Source organism: Ruditapes philippinarum, unplaced genomic scaffold (genome assembly GCF_026571515.1).
Source record: "Ruditapes philippinarum isolate M1 unplaced genomic scaffold, ASM2657151v2 ctg5102_1_1_1_1, whole genome shotgun sequence".
Classification (NCBI taxonomy): Eukaryota; Metazoa; Mollusca; class Bivalvia; order Venerida; family Veneridae; genus Ruditapes; species Ruditapes philippinarum.
The window spans coordinates 36577-64003 of record NW_026860888.1 but is presented as its reverse complement, the minus strand read 5'-3'; the positions used below and the strand labels follow the sequence as shown (position 1 = coordinate 64003).

Genomic DNA, 27427 nt, shown 5'->3' with positions numbered 1-27427 from the left:
TTATCGTGAACAAAATACCTCGAAATTAATAAGGATTGCAAACACGAAATGGAAATTCTCAATTTAGAATTACATAATGTATTCGTTTTTATTCATGCAAAATTCCATATGTATCAATCTCAAACTGTTATAGAAGAAAATCAAAACGCTGTCGCTGCGTAAAATGAATTATAGTATATAAAAATAAACTTATACAGGAAAGTACATACAGATAGTCAGTATGATTAAGATTGCAAAGATCAGAAAATACCATAGAGCTGCAGCCCTTTGATTTTATTACTTGGTCATTCATATCTAATCAGTCCTGATAATTTGTTGTAAATGAATTTAAAAATAATTGTAAATATAACTTGTTCTGTATTTTTACATTTTATTATATACGATTAAGAAATACAACTTTTTAACAATTTACAATCCCCTGCACTCTTCTGGGGGCTCGAAAACACTAGGATCTGAAATTCCACCACGAATGTCGAAGAAACTGTACAAAAGAAAAAAATATTTGCAACAATGATTTAAACGATAAGAACATAACAAAATAATGAGAATTAGAAAAATTGTTGGAAAAAAATTTATATGCATGTATTACTTAAAGGAAGAACTAAAAAATGACAATCAAACATGTTCTGTTATTTGGATAGAAGCTTAGACCAAACACCTTAGAACACTGTTACCACGCACAGTTTGCGGAGGTGTATCGAGTACATTGCAATATAATTACATACAAACCGTAGGCTCGTAAAAAATAATCAAGCATCGTAAAGTAAGGAAATAGTTAGTTGTCCTTTTGCGACAAATCAATTAGATTTATTTAATACTGAGGTAAACAATGTAAAGACTCACTTTTCTATCAAGAATCCGAATGATTTGCTGTAATAAGCAGCGAATATCGGCACACAATCTGGTGACGTCACAGCAATAGCGTATCTTGCTGGAAAAAAAACACAACATTTTTTTGTGTAAAAAAGCACATAAAATGTATTGGTATCTTTTCTTTTTTATGTTCCAATCTAATCTTATGGTACAATAATACAAATGCTTGGAAATATGTTACTAATGCAACACAAAGGGTGGTCTACATTAATGACGAGAGTGGTAAAATAAGTAATAGAAAGAGCACCGAAACACGAGGCTATCTGATTTGTACGAGGGGGCGTAGCCCCCGAGTATAAATCAGATTGCCGAGTGTTTTGGTGTTCTTTCTCTTTTGTATCATAGTCAAACATGACAGCACGTTCCCTGTTGTCATAATATGAAACCCCAGAAAAAATGAACCAATGAACGAGCATTTGAATATGATATTTCTGCCCCTTTCCCTTTCTCTGCCGTCACAATAAGTAAACCCCAGCAAAAATGAACCAATCAACGGGCATTATCTGGAGTGCGGGTAACTGATACCTGCACTCCAGTTACCGCACTGTGCATGTATATGTATACGATTTAACTCTGACACTTTTTCAACAGAAAGGTCCCCAAACTATGATACAAACGCAAAGTTGTTGTACTTATTGCATAACATGTTGACGTAAGAACGATACATTTCAATTAAAAGTAATTAAAGTTCCTATAAAAAGGCACAACATAACTTGAAAAAAAAATCAAATGAGCCACGTCATGACAAAACCAACGTCATGCGATTGCGTTTAGCATGGATCCAGACCAGCCTGCGCATCCGCACAGTCTGATCAGGATCCATGCTGTTCGCTTACAAACTCAATACAAATAGAGGGACTGATAGCGAACAGCATGGATCCTGATCAGAGGGCTTGTCTGGATCCATGCTGGTCGCAAACGCATTATGTTGGTTTTTTCACGACGCGGCTCAAATGTTTAAATGCTTACCTCCATCATCAAAGGTAATGTCCCAGTTTTGTACAGTCAGGTGTTCCAATGGTATTTGTGCAGCCCCGGCTTCAGCTTCGAACAAGAACTTTGAACCTTTGGGTACACCGGTTTCAAAGAATGGATGGCGAGGTGTAGAGACATTGCACTGTTTGGTCTTCAGGTTCAGTCTGTATTCTTTGTTCTAAAAATAGACAAGAAAAGCATTGATGCAAAGCATCAAAGGGCGTCCAAGCAAGAAATGCAGCAGGTGAAGATGAACTAGTAGACATATGATGACAAGATATTCTTATAATCTTTTCAATGGTTAATTGGTTTTTACCAGAATTGTATATCACTTATGAATGAACGGACGAAAGACATTGTTCATTATGAACTTTGATTGGCATGCTAGAGATTTAGAATATTACTTGTTATTTCTTTATGATCGTGATTATTAATAGCAACGGATATACATGTATACAATCATTTATAATCCATATGTGTAACGCATGATAACAACCACACTTGTGTAATTATTATGTTATCGCTATTAGAGAAGAACCCCTCTTAAGATATCTGTTCATATAACACTGGTTATATTACCATGTTGATCATGTTGAGCATAATTGTTTATTATACAATAATTGTAATATCTTTAATAAAAAAATTTAAAGATATTATGAATATTGTTTTCTTTTCTTTTTTGTGTTTCATGTGCTACTTTAATACAACTCTTTTTTTTATTAAAATTGTAAAAATAAATTTTAAGAATTCAATTGTCATATTGACCGACGATTATAAGTCAAAACTTAACTGGAAGGAGTCAGTAAATTATGGTTAATCTTTCAATATATAATATTGCTTATTCTTAAACCATGTACATGTACATTTGTACTTTTCTTTATCATTTTTTAAATTATCAATCAATTGAATAATTTATAAAATCTAATTTGTAACTTTGGATAATTCCTCGGCATCTTTACTAAACACGAATAACAAATTAAATAAAATGTTTGAAAAGTGATAGAGTCATATTAATACCATAAAAATGTACCTTTTTTCTCAATTATTGTACATATTTATTGTTTTTATCTCATATAGATAAAATGAACCATGTTATTGTTAATTGTTGTTGTTGTTTTTTTTTCGAATTTTCGAATTGTATGTTTGTGTTTTATAATAATCAATAAATTTGAGAGTTGATTTGTGTTTATTTATTATTGTAACCAAACTAAGTGACAAACATTCATCTTGGAAAAAAAATTATTAATCTGTAAAATATTTGTTCTGTTCTGTAACGATATCAAACATCTACTTCAAACCCTGTAGAGACCGGACAATAAACGTGTGATATCACTTGTAAATCCTGGTCAAAATAGACCGGGAGAGACCGGGGATTACCGATAGGAGTACATCCCTCTATAAATAGATTTTCGGAATGTTTAGGTCATTCACTCATCATTCTATTTACAGCTTTCGGATACATGTAAAACAATAACATACCAGAATAACCAACTGTGAACTACAAAATGATCAATAAAAAAACGCCGAAGAGCCCTAATTATTGACGGAAAAGGTTATTTCATTTGAAAATGTTTTGCGAAATTCTCCAGTTCGCTATTCATTGTACATATCGGGACATTTCATTTTTAATTAATAATCAAGCACCCTCATACCACTCGGAATGATCGGCTTTTATCATGACCGACTAAAAGGCTCGAGAAGTTGGTGTCGCCCTTTCACAAAATCTGATTTCGTTCCATATAGGGCGCCGCGCTTCGGCGCGGACGCCAATAAACACAAATTAGAGAAAATAAGGTATATTAAATCTCTACAAATCTTTCAACAAACAATTTACTAATGGTAAATGTTTTTGGCAGATTAACTCACATCTAAAACCATTTCTATTACACAATGATTTGACAAAATTCACTTTGCTTTTTATGACTGCATACTTATTTAAATAGTTTATTCTAAGATACAGTTAAATACTAAATACCATCATGGCTTTTATGTCAGATTTCTGTATTATTTTTGTAGCCTTGCATCAGTCATATTTAACAAGATGTTTAAATAGAGATTATCAACAGTACGACATAGGTATTGAACTCTTTCTAAGCATGTCATTTTCATGACAAACATAAAATTATTTGTATTAATAATATTATAATAATGAGATGCAAAGCGCTCTTATAAAACATGTTCCAAATACTCTGTTTCTGTTTGAATCGATTCCATGGCACATAGGTATGTGTAATGTATCTAATTGGCTTTTGATCAAATCACATTTTTGATAAAACTTTCATTGCGCTAAATAATATGTATCTGCAATAAAGAACGCCATTTAGTTATCGAAATATAAAAACACTTACTTCTTTGTAAAGATGAAGGACATCATAGTAATCACGTTCTTTGCCAACCTCGCGTTCCTCTATTGCTCTTGTTCGCATGTTTGTTGCGTCATAGCTATATTTAGAAATCTCTTGGAACTGTTTCATCTCGTCTGTCTTAAATGTCGAAAATAGTTTCAAGCATTTGGAGAGACTTTGACATTCTTACGTTTGTCAGTTACTCTAATTACTGATCACTTCAATGGATAACACATGAATACCAAAACTTACAATGTCCATTTATCATTAAGAAAATTATATACTACTAAAAGATTAAGTTATTTGAAATGATGAATTTGTTAAGCAACAATACTTTTCTATAAATCGTTACATTTTCATTGAAGTTCCGCAAAAAAGATTGAATATGTAACAAGATAATAAAAAATTACTGGTGTATAAATATCAAGAATTACGAATAACACTTACTGCGACTCTGCGTCCTTCCCATTGTTTTGGGGACTCTGCAGTTTAAAATGAAATCAGCATTATAAAGTAATATCAATGATATTATAAAATACATTTTGATAATGTAAGACAGTAATTTATAAAAAGAAATGAATAGAATTAAACTTTTGATTCATAGAGAATCGATAATTTGATTAATTTTCATATTGACATTAACAATACATGTTGTGGGATAATGTAAGAATGCATGAGATATTTGACGATTTCTACAACTTAAAATACTGTTATTTTCCGATTTATTTACCTCAAATTTTCATAAATAAAATAAAACAGTGTAATTATGAAAAATAGATAAAATGTTTTGCAATAAACTTCACTTACCACACGGTACAGGGACTTGAGCCCAGCTAACCGCTGCGAAACCCAACAATAGAGCGATTTTAAACATGGCTGCTTGTTCTATCGCAGACGACAGTTGCCCAACAGACGACTTCTAAAAACAGGTCAGCGTTTTTATATGCCACGTGGCCCCGTGGTACATATGACCTCTGGTTATACAACACGCTATCTGGCCACCAAAGTTTCATTTAAAGCAATGTGCAAACAAGCTCAAGTGATATTGGCAATACAAACAAATAGCATACGATAACAAAACTTGCATACAAGATCTTATCAGCAAAACAAATTTTGATTAATCCTAAGTAAAAATGCTTACGTTGTTCTTAAAAATTCCATAAAAATTTAGGACAAGTTCGTGAATTGCATTTCAAAATATCATTGGAATATTTTGATGAAGGACTAGAAGGATTAACTTTTTTGCTTAATTGATGAATATGTATTATAAGAAAATACAACAATATTGAAGATATTTCTTTTGCTGCTTTGGGAACAAAACATATTGTCTGTTAGTTATTCGAAACCTGATGTTTGATAAAATCAAAATGGTACATGTATTAGCATTGCAATTCACGTTCAACGCAAAACATACAAAACGTTTTTTTCCTTACAGGCATATTATGCCTGAGAAATAATTTATTTTTATTACTTTAGAAAGTGCAAACATGGGCATTATATAACGTTTGAAGTTTGTCATATGTTTATTACCTGAAGAAAAAAAAGCTCTTATGAAATCAATATCATGACAGTAGTAAAATGTAAACAAGTAGTATTTTGACTTCCATACAGAACACTAAATTTAAAGCACTATACATGTAACTTTACAAATTGCCAAAATGCAACGGATTATTCATGTAATTAATCATTTAGCAAATTCTTTGAAACCATAAAAGTAAACCAAAAATAAAAAAGCTTTTGCGAATAAAATAATTTCTGAAGCACAATGGGCCGTTCAATAATTTGAAACATTCAGCGTTTATCCATCACCGCTATTCCAAGAGATTGAGGTGATTAAATCAGACATCTTAACAAAATTACATAACTCCGAGAACCCGTCAAGTCGTGTATGAATGAACCTATTACGAGAAACGGGCGTTCCTTTATGCCATAAATGTAAACATTTGTCAAAAAAGAAAAGAAAAAAAAAGAAAATTCAAGCAATAATTATAGTTGGTTAGTATCCATTGTTACAGTTGTGAACATGCCATTAATTTTGCATTGCGCAAATAAGTTTTGCTATACTTTTATTGTGTACATCCATGTTCGCAGTAAACAATGGTAGGATACTAAGTCATCGCGCACACCTGCAAAATGGTCTTAATTGGACAGTAATCCCGTCGACTCGAGGATGAAAAAAATGTTTTTATTCTAGGAAATCGTTAGAATATCAAAACATAATGTAGCGCATCAGAGATTGACTTAAGTACTTGATATAATTGTAAAAAAAAGTTTAAAGTTTTACTGTCCGGTTTAAGCCTGAAAACGGGAAAAATTTGGGAGTGCGAGCGTGAGCATTTAGGAATACAAACTTTATGCCGTTTTCAGGACTAAACAAGGCAATAAAACTATAAACAATTATATCAAGCCAATCTTTTGTACGCTACATTATCTTTGGATGTTCTAACGATTTTTTTACAATAAAATAATCATATTCTATTTTCGAGTCGAAGGGATGTTAAACAAAAAATGTCTGATTGGGAGCATTTTGCAAGTGGCGATGGCGTAATATCCAACATTGAGTGTATTTACAAATAAACCGTTGTTTTAATTAAAATAACAAACATTGTTATTTTGATATGACACGTAAATGCGTACACTCAAAGGCTCAGAAAGCAGTTTAACAGGACTAATTTCATAAACAGTTTGACACGATTTTACATTTTCTACTGTTTATCGCTTCACTTTTGCCATTCGTGTGAACTCACGTCATGTCAATACCGAAGTAATGAGACTTTTTTTAAAATCGTTTCACGACTTTGACCCCTTTTATATCTTAAAGATGATGTACTAGAAATCATTTTGAAATTCCCATTTATCTGCATGGGAAAGAATGAGGTACTTCAGAGTACATCATGAAAAAAGTGCACGCGTCCATTTTCAAATGAAATGGTTCAATGTCAGGGATAATTAGAATTAGGCATGTGTTCATTTAAAAAAATATCACATAGTATTACTTTTTCACTCCAATTTGAGTACGATTCTGCATGTTATAGTGTTATATTTAGTGAACTTCATCTCACACATCATAACAAATTTTGCGATACAGACAGTTGAACTTTTACCCTCTTAAAAGTACTACATTTACAATTTCATATGTGAATCAATACAAGTTGGATAAATGGCCAGATTTTGTTATCAAATTTTATTTCATCTTAGTGATTTAAAATTTTAGATTTGAAGTGTTTGAACTAAATTAGGTCAGTTATCTATGAATATAGAAACGAAGGAACTTGCCACTCTTTGGACAAGATTGTGGACTCATTTTAAGGGTACTGATTGTCCTAAATATTTACAGATGATATATAATCACCTACCTAGTCAGCGTTTCATACAAACTTATTTTGCGTTGAAAATATTGTGCAAGATTCAGTGACATAAGTACCAATGTACCTTATCTCGGTTTGTTTCGGGTAGAAACAAATTTCCGGTAGTCCAAAATGCTTGATTTGCATATAAAATGGCTTTTAAATATTTTTCAGTCTTGCTTTAATTGTTTTGCATTACTCTTTATATGTGTACTATTTTCTCGTAAAATATTTGAAACTGAAAATGAAAGTTAAGGTTAACTCAAGTTTGAACTATATACAATGTGTATGTATTTCTGCACAGCTATATTGTAACATATAAATGCATGTTGATATTAGTTCATCAAATTACAAATTCAATGTTCAATATGATTACATAAATATTTGAAAGCAGCGTTTTCCTTCAAAATAACCCCTTTGGACTTCGTGTATTCTTTAATTGGCCCGTTTCCGAAGAAAGTATGTAATTCATTTAGTCGTGTAAGTACAGATGCAAACGTTTTGTCTATGTAATTGTATGCATTACGACATAATGTCTATAAATTTTAAAAAGAGAAAAAAGATTTAAAAAAATACAAGAGAACGGGGAGTTTTCTTTATTGCAACGACCGCATACTGATTATAATAACGTCTCACGTCCCGGATTTATAAAATGTTCGCTCGTTGAGGCATTTGAGATAAGCCGGGGGTCGATGATAACCTATTTAGGCCATATATAAAGAAGGTGCAAGTTTAAGAACTTGTCTATCTAATAACATTGTACAATGAGGACGGTTCTAGCTCTTCTCTGTTTGGCCGTATACTGCGCCGCCCAGCAACCCGTACCATGCAGTAAGTCTCTTAATATTTTATTATATATTCTTTTGGAACTCTGATCATTTTAAAACTGTTAATTATTTTAGAATTACAGTAGCATCAGTGTATTTGATATCTATGCTAACTTATACATGTTGTGTAGAGGCGTTTTTCGCGTTACGTTTGTTTTTTTGTTTTGTTTTTTTCTTCCAATGTTTAATCTGTTTCTTTTCGCTTTTTTATTATCATATATTCAAGTATAGAGATATGGCTATGCAAAGCTTTTTTATTGTTTTGTTTTATGTATTTGAATTTATGCTGAATAGAAAATATGATTATTTAGTGGATTGTTGTTTAAATGCAATCTTGTTATTCTTCCTTTTCTTTGCATATTAAGTTTATATTGATAAGATTGAAAACTGTTGAATATAACAACGCTTGTTGAGATTTGTTCAGTTAAACCGGATGGAGAACATTTTTGCGTGTTAACATTGTCTTAATCTTCATTTATCTTATCTACAAATGTCATGTATGTATCAAATGTGTTTTTTTCTATAACCAGTAACTTTTTGTGTTTTTTAGAGTCACCTGAGCAATGGGAGGGGCGCATATACAGGGTATTTGCTTTTAAATTAATTTAGTTCTGTTTTCAGTCGGTATATTCATACATTTTGTAAAAGTACATTAATAGCTTTGCATGTTTGTTCTATAAATAAAGAGGTATCTTCAATTTAATAAGTTAGTTAATTTTTCTTAAAATTGCATGATATATCAATGTGTAACAATTAAATACTAGGCAATTTCCTTTTCAACTCTATTCGTAACAACACTGTTATTTTACTCATCATCCATGTAAACGTTTTATAAACATTTGAGATCTTTGATATAATCATTGTCTAAACATAATTTTTAGAGCGACAGATCGAAAGACTTTGCCGAGATTGGCAGGGTGAGCTATGACGAAACCAACAGAAGAGTAAGAATTATTGAGGAGGTAGAAATTGGCACGACCAGAGATTACTACGACACCCTTTACCTTCATAACATCGTAAGTTTCCATAAAGAATCTATATATTTCATCATATTTGCAAACAGGTTCAAACATGCCACTATTTATGTATTCAAACATTCTTTGCTTAAGCAAGTGCTGGTGGGCGATGGGGTTGCATACAACAGTACTGTTTGTGAGCAGGCTCAATCAAACCAAGCTTGCAACAATTCTGCCCTTTTTGGCGTTCTCTAAGTACTAGTATTCTGTTTTTGTTTTTCTCTTTTTTAACATTTATCTGTGAAAAGTCACATGCGAATGTCTCTGTAAATAGACGAGATTCACGCGCAATTCGTTATCAGTGGTCATGTACACGATAACTACAATGCAGACGATTTAAGTACAAGCACAATTGTTTCTGTCATTTTAGTAGGCTCATGTATACATGTTATGATGTTATTCTTAAGATAAACCATCTCTTTGATAGTTTTTTTTAAGTATCCGTCTATGCCAACACAACAACCGAAACCTTTTGATATGTCACAAAATAATAATTTATTCAAACAATTCCTTTTTTAGAATAGAGAATACAAATTCAACTTCAAGACCAAACAGTGTAACGTTACTATGTTGACGAGACCATTCAGACCTTTTGGAGTCCCACCATTTGCTAAATTCTTGTTCGAAGCCGAGGTCGGCGCAGCTGGTGTTCCTGGAGAGTCCCTCATTGCTCAAACCTGGGATGGTGAATTCGAGGACAAATGTAATTATCATTACATCAAACTTTTCATGATTTTATTTTCTTTACTTTCCTCAAATTGAAAGTATAAGTTTCAATAGGAAACAGTGTACAAAGAAGATATCACTCAGCAATCTATAAAAGAAATTAGACAAGTCAGTTACATCTGTCCATATTCATAATTTATTTACAAAGGTTCTTGCTGTTTCGTTATTTTAAATATTTCAGATCAAATACAAATTAATCAAAACTAAACGTTATTAACTAAACGTTACTATCAGATATTCAAAAAAATGTCTTAATTTTTTATATAATTACAGCACGATTCATTACAACTGTTACATACCCAGACTGTGTACCACTTAACTCAGGATTTTACTCTAACGATACTGGTTTCGTTCAATCCGAGTAAGTAAAACTATTTAATACAATTGTTACTAAAGATATTACTGAAATGAATAATGCCCTCAGACTGAAGCCCTTGAGACTTTTATCCATTATGCGGGCCGATTATCACCTACCGGTATTACTCTTTTATTACCTGTCACATTTCTTAAAGCTGCATGCCTCCAGGAGAGCAAAAATATCTCAAGAATATCAAACTTTAGAGGAAGATTTTGAGGAAAAATAGAGTCAAGATTTAAGCAGTTATAAAATTCTTTGTGCGATTAGTGACTGATTTTGCAGTATTTATTACCATATTTCTACTAACGCAGTAAGGGGTATTTTGCATATTTTGACATCGGTTTAGTAATTTACGTGAAATGTAAGTGCTGTTTGCAATGTATAAATTACTTTCTTTGTTCACAATTCAACATCAAAATTACTTTGATCTTTCAAAGAAGAGAAGCACGTAGATTAGTCTTGAATGTGAATCTATAATAATTTTACATTTGGGCGTCCTATATGTCTCGCATAACCTATAAAAATATGTTGATGTAATACGTATCAACGAAATTAAAATAAGTTGCATATTAAAATAATGATTTATGTTTTCATAAAACAAAGACCCATGTTTTAGTATTTGGTAAGTTATCATGTTTATGTCTGATGCATTCGCATTTTTCTATTTCAGTTTCTTTGACATCAGCCTCGGTATTTCTGATCCAATGGCATTTATCCCACCACAAGAGTGTAACACAAAATAAATATCAATATCAATTTGTTAATAATATTCATTTAATATGCATTATTTTGTGTTTATACTTAAAATAGTATATTAATAAAAAATAAACATTTTATTTATTTTGACTCATTTATATTTTCGCCATTTTCTTAACGGCGACATATACAGTCAACAAAATTTGTCCATTTCTACCCGTGCACCGCCTGCCCTATGGCATTAAAACGGATAATTTAATATCACATGATAACAAAATGGACAGCTAAAGCCATGGATACATATACTATATGTAATAGAAAGAGCACCGAAACACGAGGCTATCTGATTTGTACGAGGGGGCGTAGCCCCCGCGTATTAATCAGATTGTCGAGTGTTTTGGTGTTCTTTCTCTTTTGTATCATAGTCAAACATAAAAGCACGTTCCCTGTTGTCACAATATGAAACCCCGGCAAAAATGAACCAATGAACGAATATCTGAATATGACATTTCTGTCGCTTTCCCTTTCTCTGTCGTCACAATATGTAAACCCCAGTGTAAAAATGAGCCAATCAATGGGCATGCTCTGGAGTGCGGGTAACTAATACCCGCACTCCAGTTAACGCACGGTGCATGTATATGTATACGATTTAACCCTGACACATTTTCAACAGAAAGGTCTCCAAACTATGATACAAAGAATTGATTGAAATACTATCACCATGTGTGAAGCTCAACACCAATGTGTCGGATCCTAACGGTTTAAACAAAATGCAGGATACTGAGTATAATGTTGACGCTCACATGTATGCCCCGCCGACCATGAATAGCTTATACAAAACAGATTTGATACCCTTTGTCGAAACAAAACTTGCTGTTTTCAGAGCACAAATCCAAAGTGATTTAAAAAGTTATAGAGGCACGTTTTGGTCGTTTTCTCAATTAGAGAATACTATACCATCGTTTAGCCCTTCTTTATGCATCAGGTGGATGATGATGATGTCGTAGTATTAGAATATGAAACATGATGATATTCTCATGCATTTCCATGGATGCAATGTCATAAATATATTATTTAGAAGTTTCTATATCATAATGGGTTTGCGACCTGCATGGATCCAGACCAGTCTGCGCATCCGCAAAGTCTGATTAGGATCCATGCTGTTCGCTTACAAACCCTATAACAAGTAGAGAAACTGATAGCGAACAGCATGGATCCTGATCAGACTGCGCGGATATGCAGGCTGGTCTGGATCCATGCTGGTCGCAAACGCATGGCGCGGCTCAATTATATACTTTCACTGGACTGATCATCCAATGCAAACCACGAAGGCATTTAGTATCTTACTATATTGTGGATGGGGTCCTTCACTGGGACATCGCTGTTGTTATGCTATGTAGGAAGCAGTCGCGTGACTAAACAGAAGTGAAAAAAGTAACTTTATAGGAAATTTAAAGAGCTGCAGGCTCGGTTTGATTGAGTCTGTCCGTCAAAATAATACTCGCACTTCAATAGAATTGATGCTTATTTGCCTCTAAACTGGCCTTCATATATCTAAATACATCTTTATAAATATAAATGTATTACATTGTATTAAAACAATATCAAATGCATTATCATAAAATGGGTAAAACATTTGTGTAAATACTTATTGTTTTGGTGATAATACATTTTATTGATTTAAAAAAGTTATGATTATGATATTGTAAAACTAGCTCGAGCAAGTAAGATATAAAATAGGATAACATAGTTTCCTAAAAACGTCCAAAAACTATACAAAATGAAATTGTTGCAGGTTCAGTTTGATTTATTCTGTTCGTAGACGGAAGTGGTAAATGCAAGCTACCGTCCAAGCCTCCTAGCAACGGCATAAGCAGAAACAATTATGTTGAAATTTAGATACACCCTCAGAGGGGTTCATACCGTGCTGTTCATCTTAATCACGTCCCAAACTTGATTATTTTTTAGTTAATTAAATACTGAGATTAGCTTTCAGATGAATGCATTGGCAGCATAAACTTAAAAGCAAAAACTGTTAGAAATATATCAAATATGTTCAAATACTGAAATATATGATCATAGGAGGCCATGTATATGATGACTAGAGCCCTTCAATCCAGAAATAATTGAAGGATTTCAGATTCTAATGGGCATTTTTTGGTATAGATAAAATGTCCTTATCACTTGTTTACAAATTTCGACAATGTTTATTCTTATTTACGTAATTAACTGTCACTTTAAGTTTGTAGCCCATACCGTAGTTTGGGTCCAGAATATCCGAGTACCATTTATTTTCTTGTAGATATTTATTTTAATTTTGAGACATGTATCATGGGCATAGATATTGGTTTATAAATTCTGTATCAGTGAAATCTTTCTTTCAAAGATGGTTTTGTATTTTAATAAAGATTGAACAAATAATATAAAAACGAAAAATAACTTTCACTGTTTTTGTATTTATTCTGATCACAATGCTACAAAAGTGGACATAAGTTTGAGGTACAGTGCTATATAAATTTTAATAGATTACATGTATTAAAACTGTACAAAAATGTGTCGTTGTTTTTATATTATGCGCATTCTGTTGGTGGTATGAACGCCATCGGGTCTGTAATTCCAGCGTGAATATCAAAATATCTGAAAGAGATAAAAATTCAATTTTCAAAAAATAATTGCTTGTCTCACTTACAGTTGTTATTTTATTATCGTCAACTCTAACCAAAGTCAAATACAATGTATGTATTTTAAGATAATAAACAGTTTTAACGATCGAATCATCATCAAGGTAAGGTTAATCATTTGATTAAAATTCAGTTAAATAAGGGTCTAGTGCTTTGCTCCTAAAAATGCAATTTTAAGATATGACAAACTTACCTTGATTCAACGTAGCTTGTGACGTCATTGTAATAGTTATCAGCAACAGGAATGCAGTCAGGGAAGGTTACTGTGGTTGCGTATTTAACTAAAAGAAGAAAAAATATAAACAACTGAAACCAATGTCCTATGTTATGCCCCTAAACTTCTAAACACAAACTGATAGCAGAGTGAAGAAAGATAATTTATAGTCATGTTATAATTATATTGTTACAAAGAATTTCCTTTTTTTTTTCTTTTTTTTTTGGGGGGGGGGGGGGTTGCTGTTGTTTTTGTTGTTTTTTTTTTTGTCATTCCGAAGATGACGAAATAACAACATCTGGTACGAGAACAGACATATCTTTCAAACATTATATAATGAAAAAGAATTGAAAATTTCAGTATTTTATTTCAACCCAGAGCCTGCTCAAACTGATGAAGGCATTTGGTACTAGTATAAGGCATGACCAGACTGCACATATGTTTTTGGATTTTACATTGATACCTTTAGAAATCAAATGAATTGTTTAGGTTTAATCTATGACACCATTCCAATAGAGATAGGGTTAATCAGATATCGTAAAAACTTACCATGATCTGTCGTGTATTCACCACCAAATGTTACGGCTGTGAAGTGTTCATATGGTATGCTTGATGCTCCAATAACCCCTTCAAACAGAAATTTGGCATCACTGGGAACACCCCTCACTCTGAATGGGTACATGATAGTGGTTACATTACACTTCTTCGTGCGGAGGTTAAGTCTGTATTCCTTTCTCTATGTCAATGAAGGAAATTTAACAATAAGTAATTCTTATTACATAGAAAAGGAGTAGTTTGTAAATGCATTGTGTAATCTTTTATATTTTGATAATGGTGATTATTGAAGATTATTACGGGTGTAACATTAAAATGTGATAAAACTGTCCTGTTCTTATCAAAGATTTCATGAAAATCTGTATCAAAATCAGTATATAATATACTAAAATATTTTCCGTAAACAGTTTTTTCTTCATTGTCAGTTTGTTATTACAAGAAAGCTTGTAAAGTTTCAAGTATCAAACTTCAACGTAATCTTATTGTTTTAAATATAGCATCGTATCTCTTAAAATTTACCTCGTTGAACAATCTGAGAACTTCATAATAATCCCTTTCCTTGCCAACTTCAATTTCTTCAATGGTTCTTTCTCGCATGTTTGTCTCGTCATATATTATACGGGACTTCTCTGTAAAATCCTTGCTCGCATCGAACTTAAAAAAAAACATTATAACTCATTACTTATAGCAGGCTCTATGGTAAATAATGTATAGGTGAAAAGCCAAAAAGCACGTGTTAATTAAGATGATTGTATGTATGTAAAATGGTAACTACCTGTTTATATACAATGTACGAGTTTTTCAGATCAAAGCATTTATATACCATTTATTTCAGATCAAAGCATTATTATACAATGTACTTCATTTCAAAGCGTTATATACAATGTATTTCAGAACAACGCATTCATAAACAATGTATTTCAGATAAAAACATTACTATACAATGTATTTCAGATAAAAAACATTACTATACATATTTATGCGTTACTGTTTAGAAAAAAATATTGAACGAAAATCTTACCAACACCATATCGCCCTCCCATTGTTTTGGGGACTCTGTAAAAATGATATAAAAGATATGTTTTTCTTATAATATACTCGTATATATAATAATACACATGTAATAATAATTACAGTAAATCCTCCATTTCCTTATAAGCACCTGTTTATTCTTCAAGTAGGACACATAACACTCCTAACATTTTAGTACCAGTTTAGTGCAGTTTGTGGCATGAAATTTGGTCGAAAAGCATATCGTTTTCAATATTATTTTTGTTTTAAAATAGATAATTACAGACAGGTCTGCTGTAAGGAAATTTTATCTCGTCTCTTAAACCTCGAGTAGAATTTCAAATACTTCAAGCTTACAGTCAAATGAACTAGATTTTTGTTATTCAAAAACAAATCAAAATCATAAAAACTAGAACGCATAAAGTATGATTCTAGATTAATCTAGTTCATTAGTCTTTAACCTGAAAATATCGTCTGTATAGCATCAACGCAATCATACTAACAGACGTACAAACAATATAAAAACAATAAAGATTCAAACAACATTTAAATATTAAACAAGCCCTGGTGGTAATTTTAATATTAAATGAGAAATGTATAACTTACGGCAAGGAGTTGGAACCTGCGCGTAGCAGACGACAAACAAAGCAACGATACAGAATACGATCCGCTCCATGACCCGGTTTTGAAACTAATGTCATCTGATGTTTAAATTTTCTATGTTATCAAATTAGAACACTTGACTTCAAGGTTTCAACCATTCCTTATCAACAAAGGTATTTCAAATCGTGAAAAATAGTTAATTTTGGGCGACAGTTTCGCAATGTCATCAGATATTTTAACTTTATATGCGCATACTAGTTCTTCTGCTTCATGTTGATTCTTGTGGTAGGGTATTGAAGTCGTTGAACCATGCAATTTTGCATCATGTACTCACCTATTAAAACAGCTGATAGTACAATATTTAATGCAAGTGCATACGTTTAAAGAATGTCAACAGCTTTTTTCTTAAGTTTGATTTAGAAACACAGTACATGTATATGGAAAAAAAGCATACTTGTTGATGTTGATTTGTCTTGGATTATGCTGCTGTTGGTGTTGTTTTTGTTTTGTTTTTGTCGTCGTTGTTGTTTTTGTTGTTGTTATTGTTATTGTGACGTTTTAGTTTTAAGATATATATGATTTATTTGTTATCATTAAATTGTTTAGATATGGGACGGGATTTTCTCTGGCTTGCTGGCTATTCATCAGTATACAGTTATTTCATATGTAATTTGGGAACAGTCAAACTGTTGGCCCGAGGTGGAGGGGGTAGTGTTTTGAACTGTTGCCCAAGGCCGTAGGCCGAGGGCAACAGTTAAAAACACTTTCCCGACACCGAGGGACAACTGTTTGACTGTACCCAAAATCACATGTGAAATAACTGTTTTATTACCTGATCAATTAGTGTTTTAACAGTACTTGCAGAAGAAAAAAGGAACAAGAAAATAGTTTTGCACATATGTTCATAATTAAACTTAATACTTTATGTCACGTCTGGTTCATGATCAAGATCGATGGACGCTTCAAGTTGGATCCTCTATGACGTCAATGACGTCAGAACGCGCGAGGGAAACAGTCAAAACAATTGACCGGTCAACAGCTCGCGAACGTTGACGTTTATAGAATTTCAGAAAACAGTAAAAAATACCAAATTAAATTTATATAAGGTATCAGGTAATAATATGTATTATGGCATACGACTTTGATTGGTAAGCAAAATAAATGGTTTTCCTCTCGTTTACTCATAAGTAGCTCCTACTTATGAAATATAACCATCTTCTTCAATGGATGTCAAAAATGGCTTACAGTAACGAAAACTAGTCACAGTTTGACAGTCTGAATGTAAGCTGGGTCAATTTTCATATAATATTTATATCTATTCTGCATACAGCTCAATAAATCAAAAAAGGTTCACCGAGATAAGTCTAAAAATTATTATTTGAAATATTATAAACTTTATAATAAACATGTATCAGGTATAATCAAAGTACTCAGAGTACTAATGGATGACAATTTTCGAATTTAAGTAGATTATTATTGTCTTACTCAAGTAACTGTATACGAGGAAATAAGTCCGAGTAAAATCATAAATAAATCTTTCTCAATTACCACTATCTGGCACAATACTCATCCTCTCTCGGTCACGCGAATTAAGTACTGTGATTCAAACATTTATCATTAATGATATTATTCAATTGTTACATGTTCTGTTTCCTATGGTTGTCCACGACATGCTTCGTATGTATTTCTAAAATTGATTTTTACAGTACAATTTCTGCAGAGTAACACCCTTTGTTAAAGAAAGACAAAGATTGTTTTAGAGGTCTTGCTCAAGAGAGGTTAATTTTAGAGCAAAGTCTTACTTTGGGAGAATTAAAACAGTCGTTGTAAAGAGGTAATTGCAGTAGAGAGGGGGTCATTGTGTGAAGGTTGCACTGTACAACCTAATATGCTATCATGAGTCGTTCTAGATTAACATATTATTTGTCTTTTTTGTTTTATTCAATTGAATTATATATCTTTTTAGAATATAAATCACTCGAATCAAGACACTTATATGTCAGTGAACATAATTCATAGATGATATTCAATTTTATATCAATACAGAATTTATTTTCATCGAGTGGTATGAAATATGATAATTTTCATACCACAAGATGAAAATTAATCCTGTATTAATAGAAAAAAATAATAACTTTCTGTTTATTATATACTTTTTCTCTTTTTTATCCTTATGTATAGGAGGCATTCCTTTTTAATTTTGTGTATTGGCTGAATTTAGAAGAAAGAAACCCGGCAGAACACCAGTGGAAATACGGACAAAATGTTTCACTGCAGTGGAAAATAAAGTTTTACTGTGAAAATACGGAAAATAAAAATACGCATTTTATTTCATTTATATTTCTCAATCTTTTATTTTTAAGTATAAATTAATTCACTTTTACTATTTCAAACATTCATATATGTGTTGTCATCTAATATTCGCTCTTTGACGTTCCCAAATCCAAATTTAAACGCCGCCCGTCTCCGTGTTTTACTTTCCAGATCCAGACGTCATCCCCCACCCCATTTCCGTATGTTGTCATCCAAAAGCACAATTATTTACACCACACTGCTATTTTAAATGTTTCGGTTGAAGATTTCCAAAACTCTTTGCAATAACATCAGTATAAATGTAAGAATTATAAACTTACTGTTAATACATTTAACTTTTAAATTGTCTCCCAAGGAAAGGTCATTAGGCCTTTTTTATTTTTGTACTTTCTGACCGAAGGTCAGTAAATACATAGCTGGCATTCAATCTCTGACACAGAATTTCCCGACAAACCTAACAACAAGTAGTTCCCAAAACAGCTTAAAACTAGCGATTTAACCCATTACTTCATGAGCATTTTGTGAAAAATGGCTGTTTTCATTGAAAAGTCTCCCGTTACAAGTTCAAATTTCTATAATACTATAAAAACTGCTTCAACACTAATCAAACTTGGCACAAATGTTGACTGGACCATTGCCCTTGCAACAACATGCTCAGGCTTTAATTTTCTGTTACCATGGCAACGAGGGGACATCTCAAAATTGCCAAAAATCACTATTTTGCGTTGATTTTTTCCATCAAAATTGAGTTCAAAGTGCTGCAACTTCTCAATGGATTGAGATAGAGTCAAATGCTTTTCAGCGTTGGTTACACGTTACCTTATGATCAATCTGGGGTCATTTACAGCCTCTCACAAGTCCAAAATTTTCTTGGCGATGAGGGGGACTCCGCCCCCTTCAAACCCCCCAAACAGAAGGGGGCACATCCCCCTTCTGGCAACCCCCTGATGTATCTTTTGGCTGGGGGCCGCGCCGAAAAAGAGGTCACTTTTTTAACAACATTTCTCAAACAAAAACAAGTGTTTGGGGCCTAAATAAGGCATTTTTTCATCATTTGAGACAACAAAAAGGGGGGGGGGTGAAAAAGGCGTTAAAAGGCGTGTATATGAAGTAATGGGTTAACAGAAAATGATGAAAATACTTGAAATTACCCTTAATCGCGTTTTTTCATGTTTAAACATGGTCTGTCATATAAATTTGAAGAAAAATTGTTGTTTTGTAGATTTTTTTATTTTTTTCATTAACCCATTACTTCATGAGCATTTTGTGAAAAATGGCTGTTTTCATTGAAAAGTCTCCCGTTACAAGTTCAAATTTCTATAATACTATAAAAACTGCTTCAACACTAATCAAACTTGGCACAAATGTTGACTGGACCATTGCCCTTGCAACAACATGCTCAGGCTTTAATTTTCTGTTACCATGGCAACGAGGGGACATCTCAAAATTGCCAAAAATCACTATTTTGCGTTGATTTTTTCCATCAAAATTGAGTTCAAAGTGCTGCAACTTCTCAATGGATTGAGATAGAGTCAAATGCTTTTCAGCGTTGGTTACACGTTACCTTATGATCAATCTGGGGTCATTTACAGCCTCTCACAAGTCCAAAATTTTCTTGGCGATGAGGGGGACTCCGCCCCCCTTCAAACCCCCCCCCCAAACAGAAGGGGGAACATGCCCCTTCTGGCAACCCCCTGATGTATCTTTTGGCTGGGGGCCGCGCCGAAAAAGAGGTCACTTTTTTAACAACATTTCTCAAACAAAAACAAGTGTTTGGGGCCTAAATAAGGCATTTTTTCATCATTTGAGACAACAAAAAGTGGGGGGGGGTGAAAAAGGCGTTAAAAGGCGTGTATATGAAGTAATGGGTTAACAGAAAATGATGAAAATACTTGAAATTACCCTTAATCGCGTTTTTTCATGTTTAAACATGGTCTGTCATATAAATTTGAAGAAAAATTGTTGTTTTGTAGATTTTTTTATTTTTTTCATTAACCCATTACTTCATGAGCATTTTGTGAAAAATGGCTGTTTTCATTGAAAAGTCTCCCATTACAAGTTCAAATTTCTATAATACTATAAACACTGCTTCAACACTAATCAAGCTTGGCACAAATGTTAACTGGACCATTGCCCTTGCAACAACATGCTCAGGCTTTAATTTTCTGTTACCATGGCAACGAGGGGACATCTCAAAATTGCCAAAAATCACTATTTTGCGTTGATTTTTTCCATCAAAATTGAGTTCAAAGTGCTGCAACTTCTCAATGGATTGAGATAGAGTCAAATGCTTTTCAGCGTTGGTTACACGTTACCTTATGATCAATCTGGGGTCATTTACAGCCTCTCACAAGTCCAAAATTTTCTTGGCGATGAGGGGGAACCCGCCCCCCTTCAAACCCCCCCCCCAAACAGAAGGAGGAACATCCCCCTTCTGGCAACCCCCTGATGTATCTTTTGGCTGGGGGCCGCGCCGAAAAAGAGGTCACTTTTTTTAACAACATTTCTCAAACAAAAACAAGTGTTTGGGGCCTAAATAAGGCATTTTTTCATCATTTGTGTAGATGTTTTCCGTTAAAAATAGCCAAGAATGCGCAGATTTCAACACTTTTCTTTATTCTCATTCATGGAATAATATATCAATGTGATACAACAATGCGATTCTCTGAAAATAATAAATAAACAAACTAAATACTGATTACAACGCATTTAAATAAAATACAATAAATTGCCTAAATAATAATGCTAATACAAATCATAAATATACGATATCACCTTTACAATTATAGACTTAAATCTATTAAAATAATATTGTTATTTTATATTTCCGCGAATAATTCCGTTTATAATTTAATTCACGGCAAATATTGTAAAGTTCATCATCATTTAAACAATATTGAATTTACTATTAAAATTCATACATAATTAATAACTTGCTTACCGATTATGATCTACTTTCCATTGGAAAACATCAATAAACAAAACACATCAACAATTTAAGCACTTCCGCCCAAGGCAAAACAACATATCAAAGTAACGGTTAATGACGTCACCGTAAAACAATTTAATGACGTCTTTTTACGGGAAACAAAATAAGACGTTACGTTTGGCGGAAATAGTGAAGCTATCTTTAATTGAAAGAGTCAAACAATGCCTTTAATAGTAAATACTATCGGAAAAATCAAACTATGAAAATTATGTGATTATAATTAATAAATTTACAACTAAGAACTATAATTCTTACACTCCCACCATGAAACGTTACGATTTCATCTTATACAAACAATAGCTTATTGTAATGTATACCTTTACGATTTAAATAGAACATTCTAGTAGGCAAAGTTTAGTTATTGGTCTTATGAATTGTGACATACTAGTTTTGACCACACAGCTTCGGGTATGCCCGTCCCGACCCACATTTATAGTTACAACCCTGCCCAACGGCCACTGTCCCTTGGTATGTTTTCCTGAGCCACGAGTACAATATCGCCCTCACGGATATCTCTTTGTGGTCTCAGCCATTTTTGTCGAGATTGTAGGGTAGGTATATATTCCCGAATCCATCGTTTCCAGAATATATCAGCAAGATACTGAGCCTGTCTCCACCTTCTCTTTGCATATGTATCTTCTTTTCTAAAAATGCCACGTGGAATACATGTATTGGACTTTAGTAATAAAATCATGCTTGGAGTTAAAGCTGGGGGGTCTTTTGGGTCATCGCTTTACTCGGGTAATGGGTCTATCATTAAGTATTTTTTCAACCTCAGTTACAACAGTAAGAAGTTGTTCATCTGTCAGAAGCTGCTCTTTGACTAACGATCTCAAAATTGCACGTGGTCGATCGTATCATCCGTTCCCATATACCGCCCATGTGACTAGCTGACGGAGGGTTAAAGTTCCATTCGATTTCCCGCTGCAACATGAATTGTCCAATTTCGGATTGATTCCACTCTCGTAAGGACTTGCGTAATTCACAATCTCCACTTACTAGATTGGTTCCGTTGTCACTATATACCTTTTCCGGTAGAACTCTCCGGCTAATAAATCGTTGCAATGCGGCGATAAACGAATCTGTACTCAAACTATGAGTAACTTCTTAAATGGACGGCCCTTGATGTTAAACAAGAAAAAATACACCCATATCTCTTTACTTGTGACTTTCCTGATTTTACCATCAAAGGACCAAAAAAGTCTATGCCGATAAATGAAAACGGTGGTTTATCTGGTGTGATTTTGCTCATCAAGTAACGGTCCCATTTGTTGCTTACAAAGCGGATTGTTCTTGCGTTTACATGGTACACAATTCCTTACTACCTGTTTGACAGCGCTATGTCCATTTATTATCCAGTATCTTGTTCGTGTAGCTGCTAAAAACTTGTTGTACCCGACGTGACCTTGACTTTCGTGGTAAAAACGTATCATTAAAGTAGTTAAATGATGCGTTTCAGTAGAATGATTGGACATTTCGTTTCATCATGGTAAATAATGCGTCCCTTTTGTACGTATTAAACCATCTTTAAGTATTGGATTTAATGAAGCTATCGGACTTTCACCTTTAACATTAGTTCCTTTTTGCAAGTTTATTACCTCATCGGCAAAGCATTCCATCTGAACGTATTTCACACTGCGTGAGAAGATGTCTTAAGTTCAGACAAGGTGAGATTACCTTTTTTCAACCACTACATCATGATGCAGATATCGCTGTTTGCAATAATCCTTGTATCTTAAAAACCATGCCACTGCACGTCTAAGTTTGAACCAATCAGAGTAGTAAAAAATTCAATAATCTTCCCAATAGTATCACAAGTGGTAACGTTAATAGCAATTTCTCTCTTTAAACCTCGACATCATCTTCACTCACTTCCGGGATATTATTACCTGAATACTTAGGCCAGTGTTCCCTACCTTTACTAAGAAATGTTGGTCCATGCAGCCAAACATCTAATTTGTCTGTCTCAGAAGCGTTGTATACATTTGTTACTGGATGATGCGGCGTATACCAAACACGCGTTTTCTCTGGTACCATGTGATCTACATCCGATGAATATCCATTTGCAATGTAACCATTTACAATAGTTCTGTACATATCATGCAAATTATTGTCACTTGACAACTTGCGCTTCAACTGCTGTAATCTGGCTTGAGCAAGCGGTATATTATTTACGAATGATGAATTTCCATCACGCCAAGGAAGACCAAGTTTGTAATGACCATCCTCGCGAGTTAAAGTTGACTCCATGGATTTCATAGTATTTTTATCTTCTACAGACATGCAACTCTTCACTTGTGATTTATCATTAAAGTCTGTTGTCCACAAACGCTCAATTTGTTGCTGTAACAACATGTCACGTGACTCAAAGAAATTTATATTAATATCGTTGGATTCTTTCATAGTTGGGACTGGACCGCGTATAGCCCATCCAAGACGAGTGCGTATCGCGTACGGTTCATCGCTATTTCCGAATTTCACTTCTAGCGGTATATGTGCAATAGGTGAATCCGTCCCTATTAACATCATAACGTCATTAGTGTCTATATCTGGAATATTTATACCGGATAAGTACGGTAAGTTTCGGATATCTGCATATTTAGCTGCAGATCGAGTTGATATCGGTAATGACTTTACTGACCAGACTTTTCTTAGGGTAATACTTTCATTTCCATCGATAGGTTGAATATCTAAGTCGGCCTCCTGACCATGTATAATACCTTCACGTGAGTTTGCCGTAGACATCCGGAATGTGACGGGCTTACGGTTATATTCAGGCTCCGTAACAATCTTTCATCACATAATGTTTTATCGGCCCCCATCATCTAGCAGGGCATATGTCTGACAAGAACTACCGTCCCCACCCCTAACTATTACAGGAATAATACCCAGACAATTTTTTACAGTAGAACCTTCTGTTGCTGCACAGTTACACGACGACTGCACTGCTGTGTGGCCATTATCGGGTTTTACCCAACTAATGTAATAAAATGTGGTGTTTGACATTACAATTAGTAACATTACATATTTTTGGTTTTCTACACTTGTTTGTAAAATGTTTACCTTTTAAACAATTGTAACACAATTTAAGTGATCTTACCAGTTTATAACGATCATTGAGACTCATTGACTTGAACTTGTTACACAGTTGATAACTCTGCACAGTTACCTGAACAACAAATGCATTTACTACTTTCATGACCGTTTTCTTCAGTATGTGTATTTAGAGTAGTAACCTTTGGTCTATCATTACTGTAATATTTGCCAGAACTGTTTCTGGTTTCTTTCTTGATAAAATCATTGTTTTTACAAAGATCATAGCTATACATGGAGTTAGCGATACGTGATTTTTCGTCTACAAATTTAGACAAATCTGAAAAGCGCGGCACTCTACCTGACTCATTTTATTTATGTGCTACTTCTACCCATTTTACCCTTATATGTGTTGGGAGCCGCCTAACAATGCATCTTAAATTTTCTGTATTATCAATATCAGAGGAAAATCCTAACTGAGAAAGTGTAATTTCACATTTCTGCATCTCTAAAGATAATTTAGATAGCCCTTCAACATCGGACGCTTTAATCTGAGCACCATTTACCAAGTTATCAATGTAAGACCTTGCAATTAAATGTGGTCTGCCAAATCTAGACAATAATATTGACCTAACACGATTATAACCTTCTTCCGGTTCTAACAAAACACAATCTTCTATACTAGATTTTGCCTTAACCTGTACAATACTGAATGAGATAACTTAAGCTTTAAATTATTGTCACTTATTCTGCTTTCAATGTTTGTTTCAAAGTTTTTTTTGATAAATTTGCAGTATCCTTCAGGCTTCCCATCAAATGTCAATAGTTCTGGCTTCGGTAAGTTGATCCTTCATGAAGTGCTGACGCCAATCTTTGAAATGATCTGTCAATGTTTGATGTCTCACTGTCAACTTCCGGTATACACGATCTGTTTATTTCCGGTCTGGGCTGTGTCAAAGTTATATTTTTCTCACAGAATCTGTACGGTTGTTCACCTGAATATGATTAGTCATATTATTTTGTACGTCAGGCTGAGCATTTTGATTGTTAGATATGACCCCGGTTTCTTCCTGTGTTGTTTCTAACCACACCATTTTCTTCTATTTCTGCTTCTTCTAATTCCGACTGCTGATCTAACAATTGTTGTTTCATTTCAAGATCCCGGCGAGCTCGTTCAAGTTCTTGTTTCTTTTTAAAAGTTGTTTTAATTTGTGTTCTGCTATTAAACGCTTTGCTTTAGCACTTTGTAATTTCCGGCGCGACGAGACTGAAGTACGTGAACTTCCATGGCTGACATTTGACTCTGCGTCATTTTCTATAGGAATATTTTCTCCATCTTGCGGTCCAATAGCTCCCGCGATCCACTGAGAAAATCTTTCCCTGAATTCTTCAAAGTTCTTTAAAAACAGCTCTCAAAGTTCGCTTCCAAGTCTGCAACAACTTCCGGTTGCGCGCACAAATCTAAACATTGTAAATGCACTGATTTGAAATGTTCAAAGCGTTCACATAACTTATTGTTCAGTAGTTTTACCTCTTCTATATTATTGTAGGACATCATGCTCTTTTCAAGTTCATTGTATAGTTTCGTCAGTTGAGCGCCATTTGCACTTCTTGATCTCTTCAAACTGACAAACTCCTGATTACAAGTTTCCGCACTATTTGTTGACGGCATTTTCGTCACAGTAGAATCGAGAATTGTATAATCGAGAATTGTAGATGTTTTCCGTTAAAAATAGCCAAGAATGCGCAGATTTCAACACTTTTCTTTATTCTCATTCATGGAATAATATATCAATGTGATACAACAATGCGATTCTCTGAAAATAATAAATAAACAAACTAAATACTGATTACAACGCATTTAAATAAAATACAATAAATTGCCTAAATAATAATGCTAATACAAATCATAAATATACGATATCACCTTTACAATTATAGACTTAAATCTATTAAAATAATATTGTTATTTTATATTTCCGCGAATAATTCCGTTTATAATTTAATTCACGGCAAATATTGTAAAGTTCATCATCATTTAAACAATATTGAATTTACTATTAAAATTCATACATAATTAATAACTTGCTTACCGATTATGATCTACTTTCCATTGGAAAACATCAATAAACAAAACACATCAACAATTTAAGCACTTCCGCCCAAGGCAAAACAACATATCAAAGTAACGGTTAATGACGTCACCGTAAAACAATTTAATGACGTCTTTTTACGGGAAACAAAATAAGACGTTACGTTTGGCGGAAATAGTGAAGCTATCTTTAATTGAAAGAGTCAAACAATGTCTTTAATAGTAAATACTATCGGAAAAATCAAACTATGAAAATTATGTGATTATAATTAATAAATTTACAACTAAGAACTATAATTCTTACAATTTGAGACAACAAAAAGGGGGGGGGTGAAAAAGGCGTTAAAAGGCGTGTATATGAAGTAATGGGTTAAAAGAAAGAAATATTTTTATTTCGTTACAAGTATCCAACAAATTACAACGCTTTCAAAGTTTAAAAGTAGCGTTGTCTTATAGAATTGTCAATAAATGCACAATCACAAATTACGCGGATGTATTTGATTTTAATCAATGAAAATGCTATTTTTAGCGGTGTCGATTATCGAATACTACACAAATAAATCTGACTGCCGAGTAGTGGAATATATAGATTCTACATGTCGAACTGTTTGGGCGAGAAGATTTTCGCTAAATTATTTACTTCAGTTTTAAACAACAGGTTTATCCTGAACCAAATACCTCGAAATTAATAAGGATTACATCCCTGGAATGCAATGGAAGTTCTTAACTTAGAATGACTAGATTTTATTCATGCAACGTGTATAGAACTTCTC

The 27427-nt window shown here is 33.4% G+C and overlaps 3 protein-coding genes across 3 annotated transcripts; 1 reads left to right on the top strand and 2 right to left on the bottom strand.

Moving 5' to 3' along the window:
- Positions 1–350: 350 nt before the first annotated feature.
- LOC132713764 (mammalian ependymin-related protein 1-like) lies at positions 351–5187 on the bottom strand. Its single transcript, XM_060696441.1, has 6 exons — positions 5001–5187; positions 4641–4675; positions 4197–4331; positions 1843–2026; positions 844–931; positions 351–481 (listed from the first exon to the last, which is right to left on the bottom strand). The coding sequence occupies exons 1-6, from the start codon at positions 5065–5067 to the stop codon at positions 409–411; spliced, it is 582 nt and encodes a 193-aa protein (XP_060552424.1). The 5' UTR covers positions 5068–5187; the 3' UTR covers positions 351–408.
- Positions 5188–8245: 3058 nt separating this feature from the next.
- LOC132713763 (mammalian ependymin-related protein 1-like) lies at positions 8246–11301 on the top strand. Its single transcript, XM_060696439.1, has 6 exons — positions 8246–8371; positions 8918–8952; positions 9249–9383; positions 9903–10086; positions 10383–10470; positions 11138–11301. The coding sequence occupies exons 1-6, from the start codon at positions 8305–8307 to the stop codon at positions 11208–11210; spliced, it is 582 nt and encodes a 193-aa protein (XP_060552422.1). The 5' UTR covers positions 8246–8304; the 3' UTR covers positions 11211–11301.
- A 2298-nt stretch (positions 11302–13599) lies between these two features.
- On the bottom strand, positions 13600–16354 carry LOC132713772 (mammalian ependymin-related protein 1-like). The gene is made up of 6 exons (XM_060696447.1): positions 16231–16354; positions 15635–15669; positions 15133–15267; positions 14608–14794; positions 14038–14125; positions 13600–13800 (listed from the first exon to the last, which is right to left on the bottom strand). The coding sequence occupies exons 1-6, from the start codon at positions 16298–16300 to the stop codon at positions 13734–13736; spliced, it is 582 nt and encodes a 193-aa protein (XP_060552430.1). The 5' UTR covers positions 16301–16354; the 3' UTR covers positions 13600–13733.
- Between the last annotated feature and the right edge of the window lie 11073 nt (positions 16355–27427).